General features: G+C 51.8%; 1 protein-coding gene and 1 long non-coding RNA gene across 7 annotated transcripts in view; one reads left to right on the forward strand and one right to left on the reverse strand.

The window, feature by feature from the left end:
- Nucleotides 1–4,232: 4,232 nt before the first annotated feature.
- DEFB1 (defensin beta 1) lies at nt 4,233–13,505 on the reverse strand. The gene is made up of 2 exons (XM_059384493.1): nt 13,300–13,505; nt 4,233–4,474 (listed from the first exon to the last, which is right to left on the reverse strand). Exons 1-2 carry the CDS (start codon nt 13,358–13,360, stop codon nt 4,326–4,328), a joined length of 210 nt encoding a protein of 69 aa, XP_059240476.1. The 5' UTR covers nt 13,361–13,505; the 3' UTR covers nt 4,233–4,325.
- The window catches only part of LOC132006600 (uncharacterized), a 64,262-nt gene continuing 50,359 nt past the window's right edge, over nt 7,002–20,904 (forward strand). For 2 of the 6 annotated variants that reach the window (XR_009401150.1, XR_009401148.1), the window contains exon 1: nt 7,007–10,018. This is a non-coding gene — a long non-coding RNA (uncharacterized LOC132006600). Of the gene's footprint in view, nt 10,019–20,904 lie in introns of all 6 variants that reach the window. The other 4 variants (XR_009401152.1, XR_009401153.1, XR_009401151.1 and 1 more) reach the window with 4 other exon arrangements.

Raw genomic sequence — 20,904 nt, forward strand, 5'->3', positions numbered from 1 at the left:
AGAGGCAGAAAAACCAGCTTGTTAGTGAGCCAGGCAGACGACGTGGTGGAGGGCCGCTGAGTCAGCACGAGACTTAAGTCATCTCCCCAAATGCTCCTGTCAACCCTGGGGGTACATTTATTCAGCTAGGAAAACTCCTCGGGTATTTTGGGGGGCACAGAATGAATCACTCCTCCCCGTGTCCCTTTTTTGTTAAATGCCAAGCCATAGTCTCCAGGACCCATGACACCCCGTGGGGTCAGGAAACCGAGAGCAACAGCAAGGAGCCTTGGAGAAGGGAAGGGGTCGCCCGGGACATCGACCTTTCTGGGGCACTTGCTGGGCTTCTCTTGAAGGAGGACCCCTTGCTGGTTGGGGAGGACCCGAGGAAGATGGGCGCGGATGAGGACACCCGCATCCCCGTGCTGCTCATGTCCCTGCGCACTTCCACGGTCACCCAGCCCTCCTCTGCCTGCGGGACACCTGACCCCTGGGGAGCCGGCTGTGGGGACAACAGGTCTCTACCCTCCGTCCAGTGGCGGCTCTGTGAACATGGTAGCCTGCGATGCCAGCCCTGTGGGGGGAAGGCTGGAGGGCCTCTCCCGCTCTGCTGAGCCCAGGGCTGGCTGCCAGGGGAACCCGAGTTCTAGGAGGAGGACATCGACGATTTCTGGTCCGAAGCCTTGGCAGCACCCGAAAGAGGCAACTCAAAGCAGAGCAGCGCGCAGAACGCCAACAGCCACCGAAACTTCCCAGAAGGCAGAGCCCAACTGGGACAGCGGATCAGCCCACAGGCCAGCGAGGGGCATCTCCTAAGTCCCCTCTGGGCTGTGACTAGACATGCTGTTCTTGACGCCAAGTGTTCTGTCTTCTTCCCTGAGACGGTCAGTCAGGTGCAGCCACCTGGAGATGGGGGAGAGGCTCAAGGCAACAGAATGTACCATGTGCATGTACCTCGAGACAGGAGGCCCAGCACACCACGCAGGGGCACATGGAGACAACACAGCGGCCAGGAGGCACGATGCCGGAGGGCGGGGAGGGCACTGCTTTTATTGGAGCTTCTGAGGAAAGGCAAAGCAGGGCAGGTTCCCAGTTTGGGGACCGGCTTGTTCGAATAATTTTGGAAGGCTTGAGGCTAGATGGGTAGGCTCTCGTTGGCTGGTACCTTGCCCTGGGGTGACTAAGGCAGACAAATGTGGTCTCCTGGGGTGCATGGGCGAGACGGAAGAGTGTGACTCAACTCTGCACGAGTTATCTTACACATGGAAAGCATGCTCCTTGTAGGGGCTTTACTCTAAGAATCAGCAAGGAAGGTTTTCTGTTTGTTTGCCTGTTTTGTTTTTCTTTTTTTTAAGGTATCAAAACATAATAAGCAGAAAATAACATATATACAATACGACATTTAAATCAGTGGACTTTGAGTATAGCAGATTGCCTTCCATAATGTGGGTGGGCCTCATCCAATCAGTTGAAGGCTTTTTTTTTTTAAATTTTAAAGATTTTATTTATTTATTTAACAGATCACAAGTAGGCAGAGAGGCAGACAGAGAGAGAGAGAGGGAAGCAGGCTCCCCACCAAGCAGGTAGTCCGACTTGGGACTCCATCCCAGGACCCTGAGATCATGACCCGAGCTGAAGACGATGGCCCAACCCGCTGAGCCACCCAGGTGCCCAATTGAAGGCCTTCTTAGGACACAATCACCTCTCCAACAATAACTTCTCCTAGCAGACAGCCTCTGGACATGAACGGCAACTCTTTCCTCTATCTCCAGCCTGTCGGCTCACCTCCACTAGCTTTTGGACCCTCCAAGTCTCTGTAATTGTGTGAGCCAATTCCTTAAGTCTTGCCTGATGTATACACATGCACATCCCGTTGGGAGACCACTGACTGATACAGAAGCCTTAACTCTGAAGACTACCACACTCATGAGGAGCTTCAGTTCCCTCCTGGTCGTTCCTCTTTTTTTTTTTTTTTTCTTTTTGGAGGAAAGCCTGGAGTAGAGTATTACAGGACCCGTCAGGGAAACCTTTGACAAAATCATGAATGGCTACCACGTCTTAGCACCCATCAGAACAAGAATGCTTCTTCGGCTCCCTGCCATTCCATTACCGATCTGTCGACCAGAATGGGGGACGTGCCCCGGGGGCCCATGAGCCCCAGAGTTAGGACGGCGCACTGTCTCCATAGGAAGCTGTGTGATTTTACTATTAAAAGCAGAAGCAATGCTAGAGTGTATTTTTTTTTAAGATTTTATTTATTTATTTGAGAGGGAGAGAGAAGGAAAGAGAGCAGGAGAAGAGCAGAGGAAGAAGGACAAGCAGACTCCGTGCCGAGTGCAGAGTCTGATGTGGGACTCGATCCCAGGACCCTGAGATCACGACCTGAGCTGAAATCAGGAGACACCCGGACACCCCTCAGGTGTATTTTGTGCAGTGTATGACCTCCCCCCTTCCTCCAAGGTATGTTTGTGACTGGGGTAGGCACGGGCAGGTGGATGAGGCAGCTCCCGTGCGGGGCGGGCTGACAGCAAGCCTGAGCGGCGATACGTAGTACCCTCTCCCGGGGATGTGGATTGCCGTGTCCGGCTTCACCCACACGCTGCAGAGATGGTGAAGGTCCTCGCCAGTTATTTCTTGCTGACGTGCAAGTCATGCCCGAGCCCAGCGCCCACGGTATTGTCACAAGAGGCTTCTGGGCAGGCGCACCGAGGATGGGCCAGTCCCCATCAGCCACAGCACCCTCACGGGCACCAGGCATTAGAAGGCGGGAGCTAGTCCTCAGAAGGGGAACCGTGCAAAACCGATCTGCTTCAGGGGACATGCCTCAGTCAGGGCGCTCAGCTTTGTGACCAGCTCCCTCCTTCCTTAGGGGCAGCCACGGCAATTAAGCTGGACCCGGGACAGTGTGTGGCGCTCACTCAAATCAGCACTTGCTTTTCAGCTAAGCAGATGCTGTCCGAGGAGCCAGATGTTGGCTCTCGCAACCGTTCTGAAGTCAGGTGGATTGCAGACAGCGGAGAGCACACCCCTGACTCTTGGGCCATCGTCCCTCCACGGTGGCTCGGGCGGTATCATCCACATTCTCATGCGAGCCAAGTGCGGGCTGAAACGGTGGGAGAGGGTGACGCACGTGCATCCCGGGGAAACGGAGAAGTGGGCTGGCTTGGCTCTTGCTGTTCAGGTGCAGGAGGGAGCAGCGGCAAGGGCCTCATCGTGGGAGGACGGGGTTTCGGTGGTACCGGCGGGTCCAAAAGGGGCAAGACTGCAGATGCCCTGGGCAGGCGGGGTGGGGGGTGGAAAGGCTCAGAGGAGTTTGGAAATGGATGGAAAAGCTCAGAGGAGCTCAGAGGCATGACACTGGAGGGGGTGGGGGGTGTTGGCAAGAGCAGATGAGAACGTGCCCAGCTGCTTTCCCTTATAAGGGGCGATCAAGAGTGCCACCCCCGTGACCTGGGGGCTCCGGGGCCAAATGTCGAGGCGGAGGGGCTGCAAAGATCATGCTAGTCTTTCTCGTTCTGGGGCTGCTGTTTCCAGTGCTGGTGCTGGCAGAGACCTACCCCTCCCCCCTTTCCTGTGACCATCCCTGGCCTCTCTGTGGCTGGGAATCCATGAGCGGTCGCTTTTGGTTCGGTGAAGAGCTCCTGGCAGGGCAGGGAAGATCACCACAATCTTGGAAACCAAAGAATGTGAGGTAAACACAGAATGTGGGCTTTTTTTTTTTTTTTTTTTTTCCTGCCGGAGGAACTGGATCTTGGGAAACCCAAACCTTGGCTGTCCGAAGTATGAGGGCTTATCTGGGAATCTGTCTTTGATTAAACATCCAGAGGAATGCTCCCAGGGAGGACTTCCCATATCTTGAACAGGGAAGCTGACAGCATGCCTGAGGTTTCTTTTCAAAATAGAACACTCCTGGGGAGACGTGAACACTTCCTTTCAGGGGAAGGGAGAGGCCCTGCACATGGGCTGTTTTCACGGAACTGGCTGCCAAGACCGCCCAGTGTGGGGCGAGCTGCCGCGTGGACGAGGGAAGGCTTTGCCTGCCTCATCCTCTCCTCGTGTGTCCTTGGTCTCACGGGCGCCCTCCACGTTGCCCACACCTTGGCCTGGCAATGACCAGACACGGCTCAGCTCTGGTCAGCACCCCCAGCCCTGTGCAGGGTGGGCCCTGCGGCCTGGCCCATCTCTGCTCCCGACCCCCATCCCCTCTCAACCTCTTCCAAAAGGAGACAAGATTCATTCTGGTCTGAAAGAGGTATGCTTAAAAAAAAGTCTTCTTTTATTAAAACAGTGGTTACAAATGCTTCGTTGGACTTCCCCATCCTCTCTCCGTCACACCCAGCTCAGAGTCAACGCATGCAGCACTTGGCCTTCCCACCGTAACAGGTGCCTTCCAACCTGGTGAAGAGCGGGCAGGGGGAGAAGTTACAGGTGCCTCCTTTCCTGGCACACATGTAGTGGTCAGACCTCTGGCCGAGACCGCTGAGAAAGCCAGCACCTGTAAGACGGGAAAGGAAACGCTTTAGACTCGTGGCTTGTGGACATGGTGATTGTAGAACATTGGGTAAAGTGACTCTTTGAACGCACTGCGAAACATTTTCTCTTTCAAGACCCGGGCAGAGTCTGAGGTCTGTGCCAGCCGTGGCCCAGCGGAAGCCGACGATGGGCAGCGGGCTGGCTTATGAATGTGGTTTCCTCTGCCCAGAGAGCTTGAAGGTGTGCAAGGATTTCAAGTTAGTCCCCAGATAAGTATTTTATCACATAGTACTGTTGGCCGAACAAGGCTGGAGTACCTTCCTGACCCTGGGAGCTCTCCTCAACTCCCTGCACTCCCGTGCTGCCTCGGGATGCCAACCCCTCGGACCAGGATCCCTGCTCCCCCATCTCTCTTGCCGCCATCTTCCCTGAAATCTGTTTTCCTTTGGGGTCAGGTTGAAAGTATGGCTACCCTATAATGCTTTCACGGTTTGTCCACTTGGAATTTATTCTGCCTTCTTCCTGATATCCCAGAATCTCATAATCAGAAGGTTTCTGGACTAGTCTTCTACTCTATGCAGTAGCTGCCCTACAATATTCCCAGTCAGTGGGGATCAAGCTACTGTTTTGCTTGCCTCTATTGATAGGTCTTATGGCCCGAATGGTGTCCCCTTCCCCAGAATGTAAGCTGATGTCTTCACCAGCCAGCGCCTCACAGTGTGACTGTGTTTTGAGGTAGGGCCTTTCAGGACGTGATTAAGGTTAGATGAGGTTATAAATGTCATCTCTAATCCACTAGGACATAGATCCTGATAAGAAGAGGACATTGGGACGTATAAAGGGATGTGTACACACAGAAGAAAGGCCATATGAGGACAGGAGAGTAGGCAGTTATCTGTGAGCCAAGGAGAGAGGCCTTGGGAGAACCCTAACCTGCTGACATATTGACCTTGAACTTCCAGCCTTCAGAACTGGGAAAGGATTAATTTCTGTTGTCGGGGGAGACCACCCCGTGCCCTTTTGCTATGGCCGCTCCAGCTGACGGACACAGCAGGCCATCACCAGTCTGGGAAACAGTCCATTCTGATGCCATGTGTCTCTGCGTATTGGAGAGATGGTTCTCATACCACTGGATTTGTCTCTTATTTAATCCATATCCCTGTCACAGCTGCCTCACCTGACCTAGGACTGTGGGTGTCTGATGACTGGATATTTGGCAATGTCTGGGGACACTGTGGGTTATCACAGCTCTGGGGTATGTGGGGTGGACATTACCGGCATCTAGTGGGTGGAGGCCAGAGGTGCTGCGGAAGACCAGTGATGCGCAGAACAGAGAGTTATCTGGCCCCAAATGTCAATAGCACCAAGGCTGAGAAACTGTGATGTAGATCAGTGCTTCTCAATGCTGCATACACATTTAACCACCCAGGATACTCTTAAAAATATAGACTGAATTGCTCTGCGGTGGCGGTGAGCTACTGGCATTTAAATAACACCCCATAGAAGTGTCTAATGTTCAGTAAAGAATCGAGAATTGCTGGACCACTAGTTTTCACATTTTAGTCAGAACTAAGGAATGCCCTTCTCGAGGCTGGGAGCAGACAGGAAGGACAGCACGGACAACGCCTTCTACCAGTTTAAAACATGAAAATTATTAGGAATTTAAAAAGTTGAATAGTTCGTGGAAATAGAAAAACTGGAAATATTTTTCTATTCTTATATTCATATAGAAAAAAATAGAACAGTCACTTGAACAAATGTAAAAATTTAGTTGAGATAAAAAAAAATCTCTTAGAGAAATACAATTCACTAAAATATACAAATAAGAAAACAGAAAATATAAATAGTCTTATAATGATCTAAGAACTGGGCCATAAGTGAGACTCTGGGCCAAGATGACTTCATTAGCAAATCCTGCCAAGCAACATATAAGAAATAGTGTCTACAGAGCACACTGGTTTTCAGAATAACAAGAGAGAGAACATTCCCTAGTTTATGGTGAGGTGCCGACTTGGTCTTAATTGCACCATCTAAAAAGATCAGCAATGCAAGGAAAGTAAAGGAAACCTATAGCTCAACCTCCCTGATCTTTGAAGAGGCTAAGATCCTATACAAAATATCAGCAAACAGAATAAAACCAAGTTCAGTGTATTTCACAAAGTTAAGCTTTCATTCAACATTTGAAGATCAGTCAATGCCTATTAACAGTTCAAGGAGATAAATCATATGATCATCCCAACAGGTGCAGAAAAACATTGGAAAACTTCAACTCTGATTAATGATAAAAAGCTTTTAACAAACAAGAAACTGGAGAGAACTTCCTTGATTACATAAAGAAAAATCTACAGATACCTCTTACCAGCAGCACACTTAACACTCAAACACTGAAAACTTTTCATCTGAGACGGCCAATAAGACCAGCATAATGACTGGCAGCAATTGCACTGAATGTTCTACTTGAGGGTACCAGCCAGGGGAGGAAGAGAAGGAAAACAGAAAGAGAAAAAAAAAATATATATATATACATATAGGTTGAAAAGGAGGAAATAATATTGTCACTATTTGTAGGCATTATGATTATATGCAGACAGTCCAGAAGGAATTAATAAAAAATATTAACTATTTTGTTGTATGTAAGATCAATATAAAACTCAACTTTACTTCTGTGCATTAGCAACCAACAGATAAAATGAAATTAAAATATATCACCATATTGAAATATCAAATGCTTAGTTATAAATCTAAGAAAATACAATACTCCTGTATATAAGAAATACAATATTCTTTGATGAGTTCTAGAAGAACAAAATAAATGGAAATGCTATGTGTAAGCACTGGAAGATTAATTATTTTTCAAATGTTAATTTCCCCCCAAATTAACCTGCAGATTTAACTCCATAACATGAAAATATCAAGAGATTCTTGACAAGCTTATTCTACAATTTATGTGGGAATTCAAAGGACCAAGAATAGCCAAGACACTCTTGGAGAAGAAGGTCGGAGGACTTGCTTTACTGGATTTCGAGGCTAATTATAGATCCACTGTAATTAGACTGTTTGGTAAAGACAAAAGGACAAACGTACAAATGGAACAGGAAGGATAAAGAGGGCAGAGAGGGACCTATGCCTGTGTGAAGAATCCAGCTCCTTAGGAGAGCAGTGTGGGGGAGGAAGGGGAATGCTCCCCTTAGAGCTGGTTCTGGGACGATTGGAGATTCATGTTGGAAAAAAAAAAAAAAAACTTTACCCTTAACTCACACATTAAAAACAATTGCAAAATGGATTATAAGTCTAAATGAAAAAGGAAAAATAATGAGTCCTCAGAAGACAAAGTTATAGACTTTCTTCATGTTTGGGGCGTAAAAAAGGTTTCTTAAAATACAAAAGGGATTGCTTATAAAGGGAAAGAGAGGACACATTTAGCCACATTATAATCATCACGCCAACTTCTGTGTAAGGAGTTTCCATCAGGAGAGAAAAATCATAGCACAAGGGAGGAGAAGAGATTTGCAATATTATAGTTGACAAAGGGCTTACTTGAAGAATACACAAAGATCTACTACAAATCATTGAGAAAAAAACAGATAATCTGATAGAAAATAGAGACACATAGTTTCACATATCATAAAAGCTATCCAAATGGCTAGCAGCTATATACAAAAGTGCTCAACTTAGTGTTTCTCAGGAAAATGCTGGAAAAATTCTAGCGAGATACCACTACACTCACCAGACAGCTAAAATTTAAAATGATTGACAATGACAAGTATTGGCGTGGGTACAGAGCCGTGAGACTCTCATCCACTGGGGAATGGTGTGGCATCTTCTATCAAGATTACAAATTTCTCGCGCTATTATCTATCTGCCTGCCTATCATTATCAAACACGAGCATATGCTAGGGCTCACAACATCCCCTTCTTCCTGGTAACTAGCCGACTGAAAGGCACACACAAACCAAGCTGTATTATTCAGCATGCGTATTAACATGGTAAAAGTCTAAGAAATATGGGAAGTTTTTACCACAAGAGTCAAGCCCAGGAGTGGGTGACTGAGAAGCCTGGAGAGATTATTTCTTAGGTGCCGGCCAAGTCCTGCTTCTTGACCTAAACCCTGGTCACAGGCTACTTGTTTTATAATTCATTAAGCTGCACATTCCTGGTTTATGCACTTTTCAGGATGCGTGTAATACTTTGCAGTTAAAGAAAGAAAAAATAAGAGTTACTTCTGAAAAGGTCATCTGCCTATTCCCAGAGCTGTGACCACCCGGCACTGGATGGGTCCTGTCCCCTCTTGGGTCTGCTTCTGTGCGCTCGCTGCCTGACAGCTCCGTGGGTAACCCACACCTCTCTTCTCCCCCACTTTCCCAAGGGCGACTACATGTCCTTGGACTTGGTGCTTATTCCCGCCGGTGCTCACGAAGCTGGCCTGAGACCAGCGATCCTGCACTTCCCGTGGGGCCGCTGGAGCACACACACACCAGAGGAACGTGGCAGAGGAGACCCGTTTCAAGGTAGGAACTGCTTTTCCCTGGTGGGAAAGCAGGTCTGTGCCCGTTTCAGTGCTTGCGGAGAAAATAGGGACTCTTTCCAATGTACATGTATTGAGCCATACACAGCTGGATTGTCCAAAACCCCACCTCAGTGCAGCTGCAAACCAGCTGTCGGTGGGGGTGGGGGGTGTGGGAAGAACCGTAACAGGTGTCGGTTGAATGAAAGACGGTTGGCTTCAGTAGTGGCAAACTCAGTAGGAAATGGGTGCCAGGGGTTCAGTCACGGAAGCGAACAGGATGGGGGGAAGGACTGGTTCTGGGCAGTGAGCACAGGAGGCGCTGAACTTTTAGGGTCATCAGAAAATAAATCTGCAGAAAGCAGGGACCACACCGTTCCGTGTTACTGCCTTGCAATATGACCTGCCCGGGCAGATGCTGGTGGCCAGGGAAGAGGAGGAGGCACGGCGTAGAGGTCAACACAGAGGGAGATCTTAGACTTCGCATAGAGGAGCCACGGAGAGAGAATTTCTTAGCGAGCCTTTCAGAGAAGTGGGGACAGGGCGGGGGGCAGAGCGCGGGACTGGAAGTGCGGTGAACCGGTTGCTAGCGGACCTCGCTCTCGGCCATTCTGCTCAAAGTGTGGGCACCGAGGTTCCCTTTGTGTCACACCATCAAAGCTCCTAGTGAGGGAGTTGGAAGATAAAACTGGAGAGCTGTTGACTAAAATTATAAATTTCTCAGGCGCAAACACAGACACACGGAGCCGGAGGAGAACGCGGTCTGCTGGCCGCGAGCCCCACGCCCTCTGAGAGGCGTCCAGGGACCCGGTGCTGGGAAGCCGGGGAGCCTGGTCTTACGGGCGGACACAGCTCATCAGAGCCCTCTGGGCCTCAGCAAGTCAACCGAGGCTCCTTTCCGCTCGGGAGAGGGTCGTGGTTGGCGTCATGCCCGGGAAGGGCTGCCCCAGAGGCTGAGGGGCGTCGAGACAGAGGCTGCTTGTCCACTTCGAAGGCTGCTGGCGCTTGAGCCATCCGTGCAGGCTAGAGAGGACCCGACCTCATCTCTGACCTCATCTCCAGGTATCTTCTGCTTCTTTGTTCTTTTTTTAAGATTTTATTTATTTAATTTAGAGGGAGGGGGAGAGAGAAGCAGACTGCCTGCTGAGTGCAAGCCCGATGCCGGGCTTGATCTTGCGACTCTGGGCCATGACCTGAGCTGAAATCAAGAGTCAGGCCCTTAGCCGACCCGGGCGCCCCTCTCTGAGTCTTCTGAAGCTATCTGGGGACAAAATCCCACATGTCGTGAGGTGTTTTTCATAGACATGCTTCTCTCGGCTGGCACGCTCCACGTGCGGTATTTTGTGGGCACAGCTCAGTTTCCCCTGTGAGGCTGACCACATGCTTCTGTGAGGCCTGGTTTGGCGGCCGAGGGGCCCTTGTGTCTGAGGCAAGGGGAAACATGTTTTTCTCGATGGGACCCAGAGGCCATAGCAGACACATTCCTGGTGGCTGTTGCCAGAGGTCAGACTGGAGGAAGGAATTCAGGCCAGCAGGTCGGGGTGGGGATCCCAGAGTGAGACACTCAGGTGTGGACAAGGCAGGGCAGACTCTGAGGGTCACAGGATGTGTGAGCAGGCGTCATTTTGGCCAAACCATCATTTTAAAGGTGGGGAAACTCAGGCCCAGGCACCCAGGAGTGCCCACGGGGTCCCAGAAGGAAAGGAAGGACAGTACGGAGGAGTGGCCGGTGCCTCTCTCGGTGGGTTTGGTTGGTTTTGCTACAGGGAAGTGCTAACCACCAGGGAACGTTCTCCCCGCGTTCCCAGGGCCACTTTGCTCTCCCCTGATCAGCCTCCACGCTGCATAGCTATACCTCCCCACAGCAGCAGGTAGATAGGAAAAGTCCGCGAAGTAGGCTGAGCGGAGCAATAGGGAGCGGTGGGGTCTGCAGCGCCTGGGGGGGCGGGGGACACCCATGACAGCTCACTGCCTCTGGGCCTAGAGTACGGCTTCATTTTTTGTGTTCTTAAGATACAAATCTGAATTTTATGTGACACATCCTGAGTTTCTAATGTCAAGAAGGAAGTAAAAAAAAACTTTTTTTAAATACCGTGGACACCAAAATGACTTCCATCTTTCCTTCACTTCTCCGTCCCTTAAGAGAGCCTTCCTGGCTCCTGCAGACCCGGTCAGTCCCCTTGTCACACGATCCCTTAGCACCCTGTACTTAATGCATTTCACAACACAATGGTAATTAGATAATTAATTATAAAATTGGGTTTCTTGCCATGCTCTGCTTCTAGAACGTCAGGTCATACTTTCCAGGGCTGGGGTTTCCTGGCTCGTCCCCTTTTCCAGGGCATGGCCTGCACACAGTAGCTATTAACTAAATGTCTGTGGAGTCAGTGAGTGAGCAGCCCCAAACGACCCTGACTTCAAAACCCCTCGCCTGGGCTCTCATGCAGCTGATGCAGGGGACTCGAGCTGCCTTGCCGTTTGGACATCATTCCGTGTTCACGGAAATAAGATTTGTATAAGATAACAGGGGCAATGCCCCCCTTTTCTTTATAGAGATAAAAACTGCTAAAAGAGAGTGCCCAGTCATGGTTTCCTGCAGGGACCACACAACCGTCATTCACCTTGGGGCGTGTGGGCCTGGTTCCCCCCGGGGTAAGCAGCTGAGCCCTAATGGCTTTCTCAGAAAAGGGAGTGAACTGATCCCCTGTGAGGGCTCAGGGTGAGTCACAGTGTGAGGCTGGGGCCCGAGCAGCACCTTCTAGAAGCAGCTCTCAGCTCCCTTCTTGCAATAAACTTGGTTCCACCCCCGGACTGGGAATCAGCGTTGCGCAGACAGGACTTGAGTGTTGTCAGAGGACAGAGTAGGACAGCTTCTCCTCGGAGTTTCTGAGTGAATCCTGGGTATACTCAGCGTTCAATCACTTTGTAGCTAATATTTCTGTATGGAAAGACCAGTAAGTTTGGTCACTCCTGTGTATCCTCAGAAACACTTCCACATTCTCTGTTTTGAATGAGATGCTCACAGTCCCGTGTTGAGGGGATCAGCTGAACTCTTCAAGTTCAATAGTGGCTCTCAGGCTTTTCTGAGCTTGAGCTGAACTGCAGCCAGAAATTTCACAGAGCCTCTGGCCCCAAATGCATACCTGCCCGTGTGGCTGGAATCAGAGCATGGTAAGAACACGGACGCTTATTGTGCCGCTTGCACTCCTACTTTCGGTTCTTTGAGAAAAACGTGGTGGTGACTCTCTAAACCGATTTTTCCACCCCTCGAATGGGTCCCCGCTAGAAACTTAAAACTCTGCCTTAGAATGCTTTCACACCCAGCTTCCAGATGGGGGGACTGAGTTGTACTTGGAGAAGATCCAGCAGATCTGTATGATGCAGAAAAGCACCGTCGGATCTTTTAGGGAACTTGGGAGCAGAATTCATGCTCTAAGTGCCCCCCCCCAACCCACCACGGCCCCCTCGTTCTACAGATGAGACAGCTGAGGCCCCGGATGTAGGATTTGCCAGAGGCCATGACAGAACATGTCCCCCAGGCCAGGACAGAACATGTCCCCCAGTTGCTTCCACACGCAGCATCCCACCTGCCCTTACACGTCTGTTCTGAGCCGGGGAGCTGGTGTCTTCCGGCCCGACGGAGAGCTCCCTCCTATGCCCTGGGCAGATTTCCCACTCCACAGAACACGCGAGGATTTCCCAGGGAGGATCGAAGACCACCCGTGCACTCCAGACTGCCCGCGCGTGAAGTGAGTCAAAGGTGCAGGGTGAGCTGGCTTTGTGGGAGGGGCAGGAGGCACCTGCTTACAGCAGGCCACCTGCGAGGCCCCACCCAGGGACCAGGGTGAGCCCCGGCTGGCAGCCTGCACCTCTCGCCCCTGGATAGGAAGCCGGCCTTTCGATGCGAGGAGGCACGCTGCAGGGGGAGTCCGTGGTCCCCCTTCCACGGAGGATGATTTCTAGAAGTCCGAGACAAAGATGGAGACGGGGGATGCTGGAGCTTCCTGAGACCAGCCCTGCATCCCTGCCCAGCACCGAGGGCATGGAGCCCCCAGGACAGTCAGGGAGGGAGGCCTGGGCCTGCCTCTCCTGCAGCTGGGCTGCCCAGCGGACCGGGGAGAGTCAGCCTGGGGTGCTCCCAGCATGCTTGTCCCAGGGGGTCGGGGTATAGCCCCAGGCCCAGGCTCAGCAGGCCTGCCCGTTGTAGTGTCCCCAAGCCAGCCACTCAGCCCTGGGGATGCTGCTGCCCCACCCCCAGGCCCCAAGACGCAGGTGTCCTTAAACTCAGCCCCCCAATTCCTGGCCCCGGGGCCGAGGGGCTAGAGCAGGATCTCACAGCTTACCTGGGGCCAGGTGGGAGGAGACGAGGCACAGAATCAGCAGCAGGAAGGAGAGAGCCCTCATGGCGGCTGGCAGGCCGGGCCGGGATGCCCGGGGAAGGCAGAGAGGCTCCTTGGAGGCCGAGCTGACAGAGGCCGAGCTGACAGAGGCTTCCAAAGCCGGGAGTGTCTCCGTATTTATAGGGCGGCACTTGCACAATAGCAGAGGTGATCTGAAGGGCGGTGTCGCAATCCGGAGTGAAATTCTAATAAACCACCCCTCACGCCGTTTGCCCTGAGTAGTCCGGGAGTCACGTGCACACACTTTTCTCTGTCCAGCTGTGGCTGGATTCAGCTCTCAGCCCGGAACACCCCCAGTTGGCTCCTCGGACCGGTTCGGTTTGGTTTTTGAGGCTGGGCAATGCAAGTGGGCTTCCTGAAGGAGGCAGCCCAGGCTAGCAGGCCCGTGGTGGGGCAGCTTAGAAAGCTGGAGGAGGTGGCCTCAGGGGGACACTGCGCAAGGGGCTGCCCAGCCCCCAGCCCAGCCGGGCGAGTCTCTGTCTCGGAGCTGCGTTCTCCGTGCCATGGCCCCAGGGGACACCCTCGTCCCTAACAAAAGTCAAGCCGCTTGCTTTTCACTTAACCTTCAGGGTGGGATTTTCTTTCTCAAAACTCTCTGCTCCTGGGGTGCATGCTCTCCTTGACTAACCAATGCCAGCTTTCCTCCTTCCCTTCCTCCAGCCTTCATTCTAATGTGTGTGTCTCGCCAATCTTCTTAAATCTACCAGCCTCCTCTATCACTTAATGTTTTTTTTTCATCCAGACTGTATTTTTTTAGAGCAGTTGCCGGTACACTGCAAGATTTAGGAGCAGGTTCAGAGATTCCCTATCTACTCCCTGACCCCCGCCCCTCCCTGACCTCCTCCACAGGGTGCATGCTTGTTACCACTGACAACTGACATCGACACATCCGTAGCAGCTGGAGTCCACAGTTTGCATTAAGGTTCACGCTTGGAGTTGTGCATTCTAGGGGTGTGGACAAAGGTATGATGACACACATTCACCATCACAGTGTCACGCAGAGTAGTATCTGTGCCCTAAAAATCCTCGGGGCTCCACCTCTTCATTCCTCCCTCCCCCTGACCCCCTCAACCACTCTCTCTCCTGTCTCCATAGCTTTGCCTCTTCTGGAACGTCCTATGGATGGAATGAGACCCAATGCAGCCTTTCCAGACGGGCTTCTCTCACTTGGGGATGTGCATGGAAGGTCCCTCCATGTCTTCTCACGCCTTGATAGCTCATCTCTCCTTAGTGCCTCACAGCATTCCAGTGTCTGAGTGAACCACAGGGTACGTCTCCGTCCACGGACTGAGGACGTCCTGCTTGCTGCCAGGCTTTGGTAATGACGAGTGCAGTTGCATAAACACCTGCGTCAGGTTTTTGTGTGGATGTCAGTTTTCCGCTTGTGTGTGTGTGAATGTCAAGAAGTGCTATTGCTAGATCATATGGTAGGAGGTGATTTTGTTTTATTAGAACCTGCCGAGCCGTCTTCCAAGGAACCTGCGCCACTTGGTGTTTCCCCAGTGCTGAGCTCCCGTTGCTCCACGTCCTGGTCAGCATTTGCTGTGGTTGGTGCTTCCAGATCCGGGCCACTCTCACGGGGGGGCAGGACCAGCTCCTGTTCTAATTTGCGTTTCCCTGATGACCTGTGATGCGGAGCATCTTTTCGTCGCCGGTCTTTCTCTCTTCCAGCTAGAGGTCTGTTCCTAGGAAGTTGTCCACTGCGGCTTCCCAGGAAGCGAGCCCCTGGCATGGCCTCCGGGAGTCCGCAGGCCTGGTTTCCAGACGGGGCTGAGTCTTCCGGACTCAGGGATTCAGGGATTCAGGCTGCGAGGATTGGAGTCTCCAGCCCTCCATGGTCAGACTGGGGCGTTGTGTTAGCTGCTACCTGAGGATCTCTCAAGTTCTCATCAATTCTAAAGATGTTTTAAATGTTCTCTTCATTATTAATTTTTATAATTCTACAAACAGCTCTCCTAATGTCTTGGTCAGTGTTCTTATTTGTGAGCAACAGAAGCAGCTCTGGCTGACTAAGCAAGGGAGGAGTTTCCCGAGAGGGCAGTGGGTAGCTCTCAGGATCCACGAGGGGCCTGGAGAAACTGCTTGGAGCTCAGCTTCCGGGAGGAGTGTCCGACCTATGCCGCAGATCTGGTCTGAGGCAGCCCGTGGGCTGTGGCCGCTGTGCGGGAGACGCCAGGCGCTGGCCTTCTCCACCACCGGCAGAACCCCATCTGTACCAAAGCAGCACCTTCTGGATACTTCCACGGCGGGCCTGCCAGAGAGAAGGACAGAGGGACAGAGGCACACATAGACTGAGAGATTGAGAGATAGGTGGGTGGGGGGGGGGGTTGGCATCAGGAGTCCCCTTTCCCTGCCCCTCCGACCCTGAGCCCCACCACTGGTCCCACTGTCCCACTGTCCCACCGGCCCTGGGCCTGGTTAGCAGAGCCTCAGTCACAGGACCAGCTGCAAGGGAGTCTGGGAAAGCAAGACCCTTACATCCTCAGCACCTGCTGATGGGGGGAATGATGGCTACATGAATGTTTGAGCAGAAGGAGCTTTAGGTTTCCCTAGAGGGTAAGTGAACCGAGCGACCAGGAGGTGTAAGGGTTACTAGTAAGTGAGGAGAGAAGTCATGGGGGGTGGGGCAGGACGGCTGATAAGACATGTGATATTAAGGCCACAGGGGACACGCAGAGCTGAATTGCGGGGGCCCTTGGGAAGGCAGGGGCTGGAGTTCCCCAGGCCAGGGGATGTGGACACAGGGGTGTTCCTACCCCACACCCTCCCTCGCCAGGAGCAGCTCCGAGCAGGAGGCGTTTGGGAAGGTTGCTGGGCTGTGCTGCCTGGTGGCAGAGAGGAAGGTGTCGGCTCTCGGAAGGCAGGGGATTTGCAGAGAAATGGTAAAGGGGTCGTGGTAGGGAATGAAATCTGTAGGGAAGGAAGGTTTTTAACAAATCCCAGAGAAGACGGACATTTAAGGGAGCACGAAAGAAAACCAGGAGAATGGGGGTGGGAGCCGGGGAGGGAGCATTGGGGGGCGACCTAATGCGGAGAACTTTGTAGGGGAACAGAGCATTCCAGTGTCTGCTGGGTTTGCCAGCTGGTGAGGTCGTGAGAGCAAGGACATCGGCCCCGCCTGAGTGGACACGGACATCCTGGCCTCCGGTCCGGGGGCTCCAGGTCGCCCCTGGTTTCTGGCCGCCTCCCGCTGAATCATTTCTCCTCCAACTCCGGCGGAGCTGCTCCTTCAGTTCTGGCACCTGCGTGGTGACAGGGAAGGGGGCTCGAAGGGGCAGGCATATTATTTTATTTATTTATTATTATTATTTTATTTATTTATTATTATTATTTTATTTATTTATATTTATTCTGTGTGATCATTCACTTAAGGGAGGCTGCGTTCTGTTTTGCGGCTTCGGCTCGGCGTCCTAGGAGCAGCAGGTACGGTTTCCAGCCGTTTCCCTTGTGCTTTCATGTGCACCAGACCTTGACCATGGTCTGCTGGGGTCACGTCCTTGGCCATCTGGTCTCTAGGACACGTCTCAGAGGCCACATTGCTTGCCACTGCCCTGAGGCAGGAGCTGTTTGTGTCAGCTGCTGGTCACACTCTGGGCGCATGAGACTTGTGTGCAGAGGTGAGGGCGGGCAGGTGGGGGGAAGGAAGGTAGCACCTGCCTTGGGGCCCCCACCTTCCAGGACCAGATGAGATGCAGCCTTTCAGCATGGGGTTGAACAGATGCTGGCCCCACGTCGCGCTGCTCGGAGGCCTGGTCTCCACGGGGTGTGTGAGCTGCTCCTCGGTACGGGGATGGAGGAAAACGCAGGGCAGAGCCTGACCGAGGCCAGGTCCAGGTGGGGACGTCCACACCGGCGCATGGGTCTAGTCTGCAGAGCCGCGCGAGGCCACGGAGGGGGCTGGACTGAGTTAGACCCCTGAGTTCGACTGGATGCTAACTCTGAGCCTCCACCCAGAGGCAGGGTCACCTTGGACATGGCGTTTAGCTGCTCCTCTGCTGGAAGAAGCAGCAGTCACCCCTCCCTTCCCCAGAGGCTCGTGGGGATTTCCTGTGCGGAGGATGAGACAGTCGGGCGGGAGGGTTCCATCGGTGCCATTTCTTACGGCTCCTGCCTCTCTCCTTCAGGTTAGGAGCACCCTGGGGTCGCGGGTTCCCTACATGAGGGTTCCCTACATAAGAACAGCCCATGTGGGACGGTTCCGGTACTGAACCCGGGTGCAGCAGACCGTGTGGAAGGTGCTGGGCTCAGCCGCCCCCCCGTCCCGCCATCGGCCTCTTCACACAAACTATGCACATTCTGTGAAAAGCTAAGACCATACGGACGAGTGTCAACGAGATCGTGAAGTTGCCTTGAATGCGACCTCCCACGGATGTGGGGATTGCTGGCGATGCGGTTTCTCTCAGTCTGTGACGTTCTCCTCTGCACCATGTAGGGGTATCTACGCGTCTGGGGTCATGCATACGTGTGGTTTTAAAAGCAGCACGCTGTGACACTGCAGTGAAACTTGCTCCCTTTCCAATTTCCATACTCCATTTTCCAACATCATTGGATCTTTTTTTTTTTTTCCCAAAGATTTTATTTATTTATTTGACAGACGGAGATCACAAGTAGGCAGAGGCAGGCAGAGAGAGAGGGGGAAGCAGGCTCCCTGCCAAGCAGAGAGCCTGATGTGGAGCTGGGTCCCAGGACCCCAGGGTCATGACCTGAGCCGAAGGCAGAGGCTCTAACCCCCTGAGCCACCCTGGCGCCCCTCATTGGATCATTTTTGTAATGCATTTACAGCTTATCTGTGTTCCATATGGTGGAATACTTTTTTATTTTTCAAGATTTATTTATGTATTAGAGAAACAGAGAGAGAGAGAGGGCCCATGTGTGGAGGGGAAGAGGGAGAGGGACAGAGAATCTCAAGCAGATTCCCGGCTCAGCGTGGAGCCTGATGAGGGGCTCTATCTCCTAACCTTGAGAGCATGACCTGAGTCGAAATCAAGAGTCAGACGCTTTACCAACCAAGCCACCCAGGTGTCCCTATGGCAGAATACTTTTGAAAAAATAATTATTTTTGAAAATTGCCGCAAGACCCACAAAACACAATAATGACCAAGTTAGCCATTTTTGAATGTACGGTTCGGGGGTGTTAAGAGTGTGCACACCGCTAGGCCACCATCACTGCCATCCATTGCCAGAACCAGCCGTCTCTCTGAAGGAAAGCTCTGTGCCCGATAGACACCAACCGCCCCTTCTCCCTGCCCCGACCCCTGCAAACGTCCGCTCTGCTTTCTGTCTCTGTGAATGGGACCAGTCGGAACTACACAGAAGTGTCATCATACATATTTGTGAATCCCCGAGTTTCATTCATGCGCCAGCCAGTGTCCAATTTCCCTTCTTTTTAAGGCCAAGTAGAGTTTCGGGACACTTGGAAGAAGTACAAGATCAGTGGTAAGTCTACAGTTTAGGACAGCCTCGGAGTCAGGACCTGCCTCTCTCCTCTCCACTCGTGCTCTGTCTCCCTGTCCTTAGAGGGGGCAAACCTCCAAGGGGGGCTCAGCCTGCACCCCGGCTGCCAGGCATCCTCCTGGAGAGGCTGATATTCCGGTTTCTGCACCAGAACTGAAGGTTGGGCAGGGTCCCTCCCTGGAATGCAAACACACTGGACAAAGGTAACATTTATGCTCACGTCCCAGCTCAGGTGTGGGACCAAGGGCAGAGCCCAGCGTGGACACCAGCTTTCCGGTTATGCCCAGAACCGCCAAGTATTGCCAGTTAGAATCGTAGCCCCGTGACGTCCGAGCACTTGAGCGTTTTCTCCGCGGAGTTCCTATGCTCCATGGAGACCGGGGGTCCTACCGAGCCCCAGCGAGACGCACGCTCCAGACCTTGCCCTGCTTTCTGCCAGAACAGCCCAGAAACTTCCGCTCTCTGTGTCAGGCCTGCTGAAGCAGCTTTTGTCTGCAAGGGGTTTCTGGGACTTAGCGATGAAGGGACCAAAGGAATCCAGCTCGGCACAATCGATGTCTCACGGTCACAGAAAATAAACGTGGAGTGAAGGTCGGTCTTCAGAGCCCTGACACTTCAGGGAAATGGGAACCATTCGAAGTGCCTCTGGCGTGTCTGTGTCAGTCCTGACAGCAGGCTCTGGCGCCCCCCGGCCTGGCTAGGGGGGCAATGCTGCCCAGAAGCTCCAGCCGGGCTCTTCATGCTTGCACGTGGCCTTCCTTTCCGGGAGCTCGGAATCCGAGCACACCTGGGGCTCTCGGGGACTTGTGCTTTGCTTCACACTGAGGCCAACCGCACTGACCCGCTGGGAATGACCGCGGTTACATCGCTGGAACCAGAGGCCATTGAAAGCATATCAGAAACCCAAGGGGAGTGCATTTTGGTATGTGAGCAAAAGGGTTGTTCGACCCTAAAGGAAGTAAAACCAGTTTTGTGTGTGGAATTATCATTCCCCAACAGAAATCCCCTAGACCACTTCCTGCTGTAACCAGCTCTTCCCGTGGGTAATTTGCACAATGACTTTCCTTCTCGAAAATAGATGATGATGTCAGGAGTCGGGAACTGTCGGGGTCATCAGGATCTGGGAAAGCCTGAGCCGGAGCCAGAAGGAGGCAACATGGTCAGGTGCAAGCCTCTGGGGAAAGCCCTGGGAGGCCCGGCCTGAGTCGGAGCCTGCGTGCAGCTGGCTGTGTGGGACCTTGACAGATGACAGGCTCGCTACTGTTCTTCGTTTCCTCCCTAGAGAAGAACAGGGTGCATTTTATGGGTTTTTTAGAGGCCAGTTTCCAAACTGGACAGCCTATTGGAATCACCTGGACCATCTTTACAAAACAGGCCCTGAACTGCCGTTGCCAACAGTAACCATCTAGAATCTATCTTTTTCATATGATCCCCCGATAAACACAAATCACACAACGCCATTTGCCATATGCTCTCACATGCCTAACTGCATTTCTTCAGTTTGCACGTGCAAACTCTTTCATTTTAGCATTTTGAAATTGGGATGAATCTTATAATTAATATTAATATTATAGTATTATAATAATTATAATACTGTAATAATATATTATATCATATTATTATAATATAAATTATTAATTTATATTAATAATTTTAATATAAAAATTCTATAAAATTATAAAGTATACTTAATAGTAATGATAGTAATTAATGTGGTCTCTCCTTTCCACTGAAAAGTAGGTAAAGAAATGTGACTCTGGGGCACCTGGGTGGCTCAGTCAGTTAAGCATCTGCCTTTGGCTCAGCTCCTGATCTCAGGGTCCTGGGATCGAGTCCTGGGTCAGCTTCCTGCTTGGTAGCGGGCCTGCTTCTCCTTCTCCTTCTGCCCCTCTCCTTACTTGTGTGCTCTCTCTCTCTCTCCCGTAAATAAATATATAAAATGTAAAGATTTAAAAATCTTAAAAAAAAAAAAGATGAGTCTTACATCTAGTGGTATTTTAAAACTAAGGAAATACCTAATTTCATTTTCATTTTTATGGCAACCTTACGAACTAGACCTGAAGGGATGAATAATTCCCTTTTCACAGAAAAAGC

The sequence above is a fragment of the Mustela nigripes genome, chromosome 18 (assembly GCF_022355385.1).
Source record: "Mustela nigripes isolate SB6536 chromosome 18, MUSNIG.SB6536, whole genome shotgun sequence".
Taxonomy (NCBI): Eukaryota; Metazoa; Chordata; class Mammalia; order Carnivora; family Mustelidae; genus Mustela; species Mustela nigripes.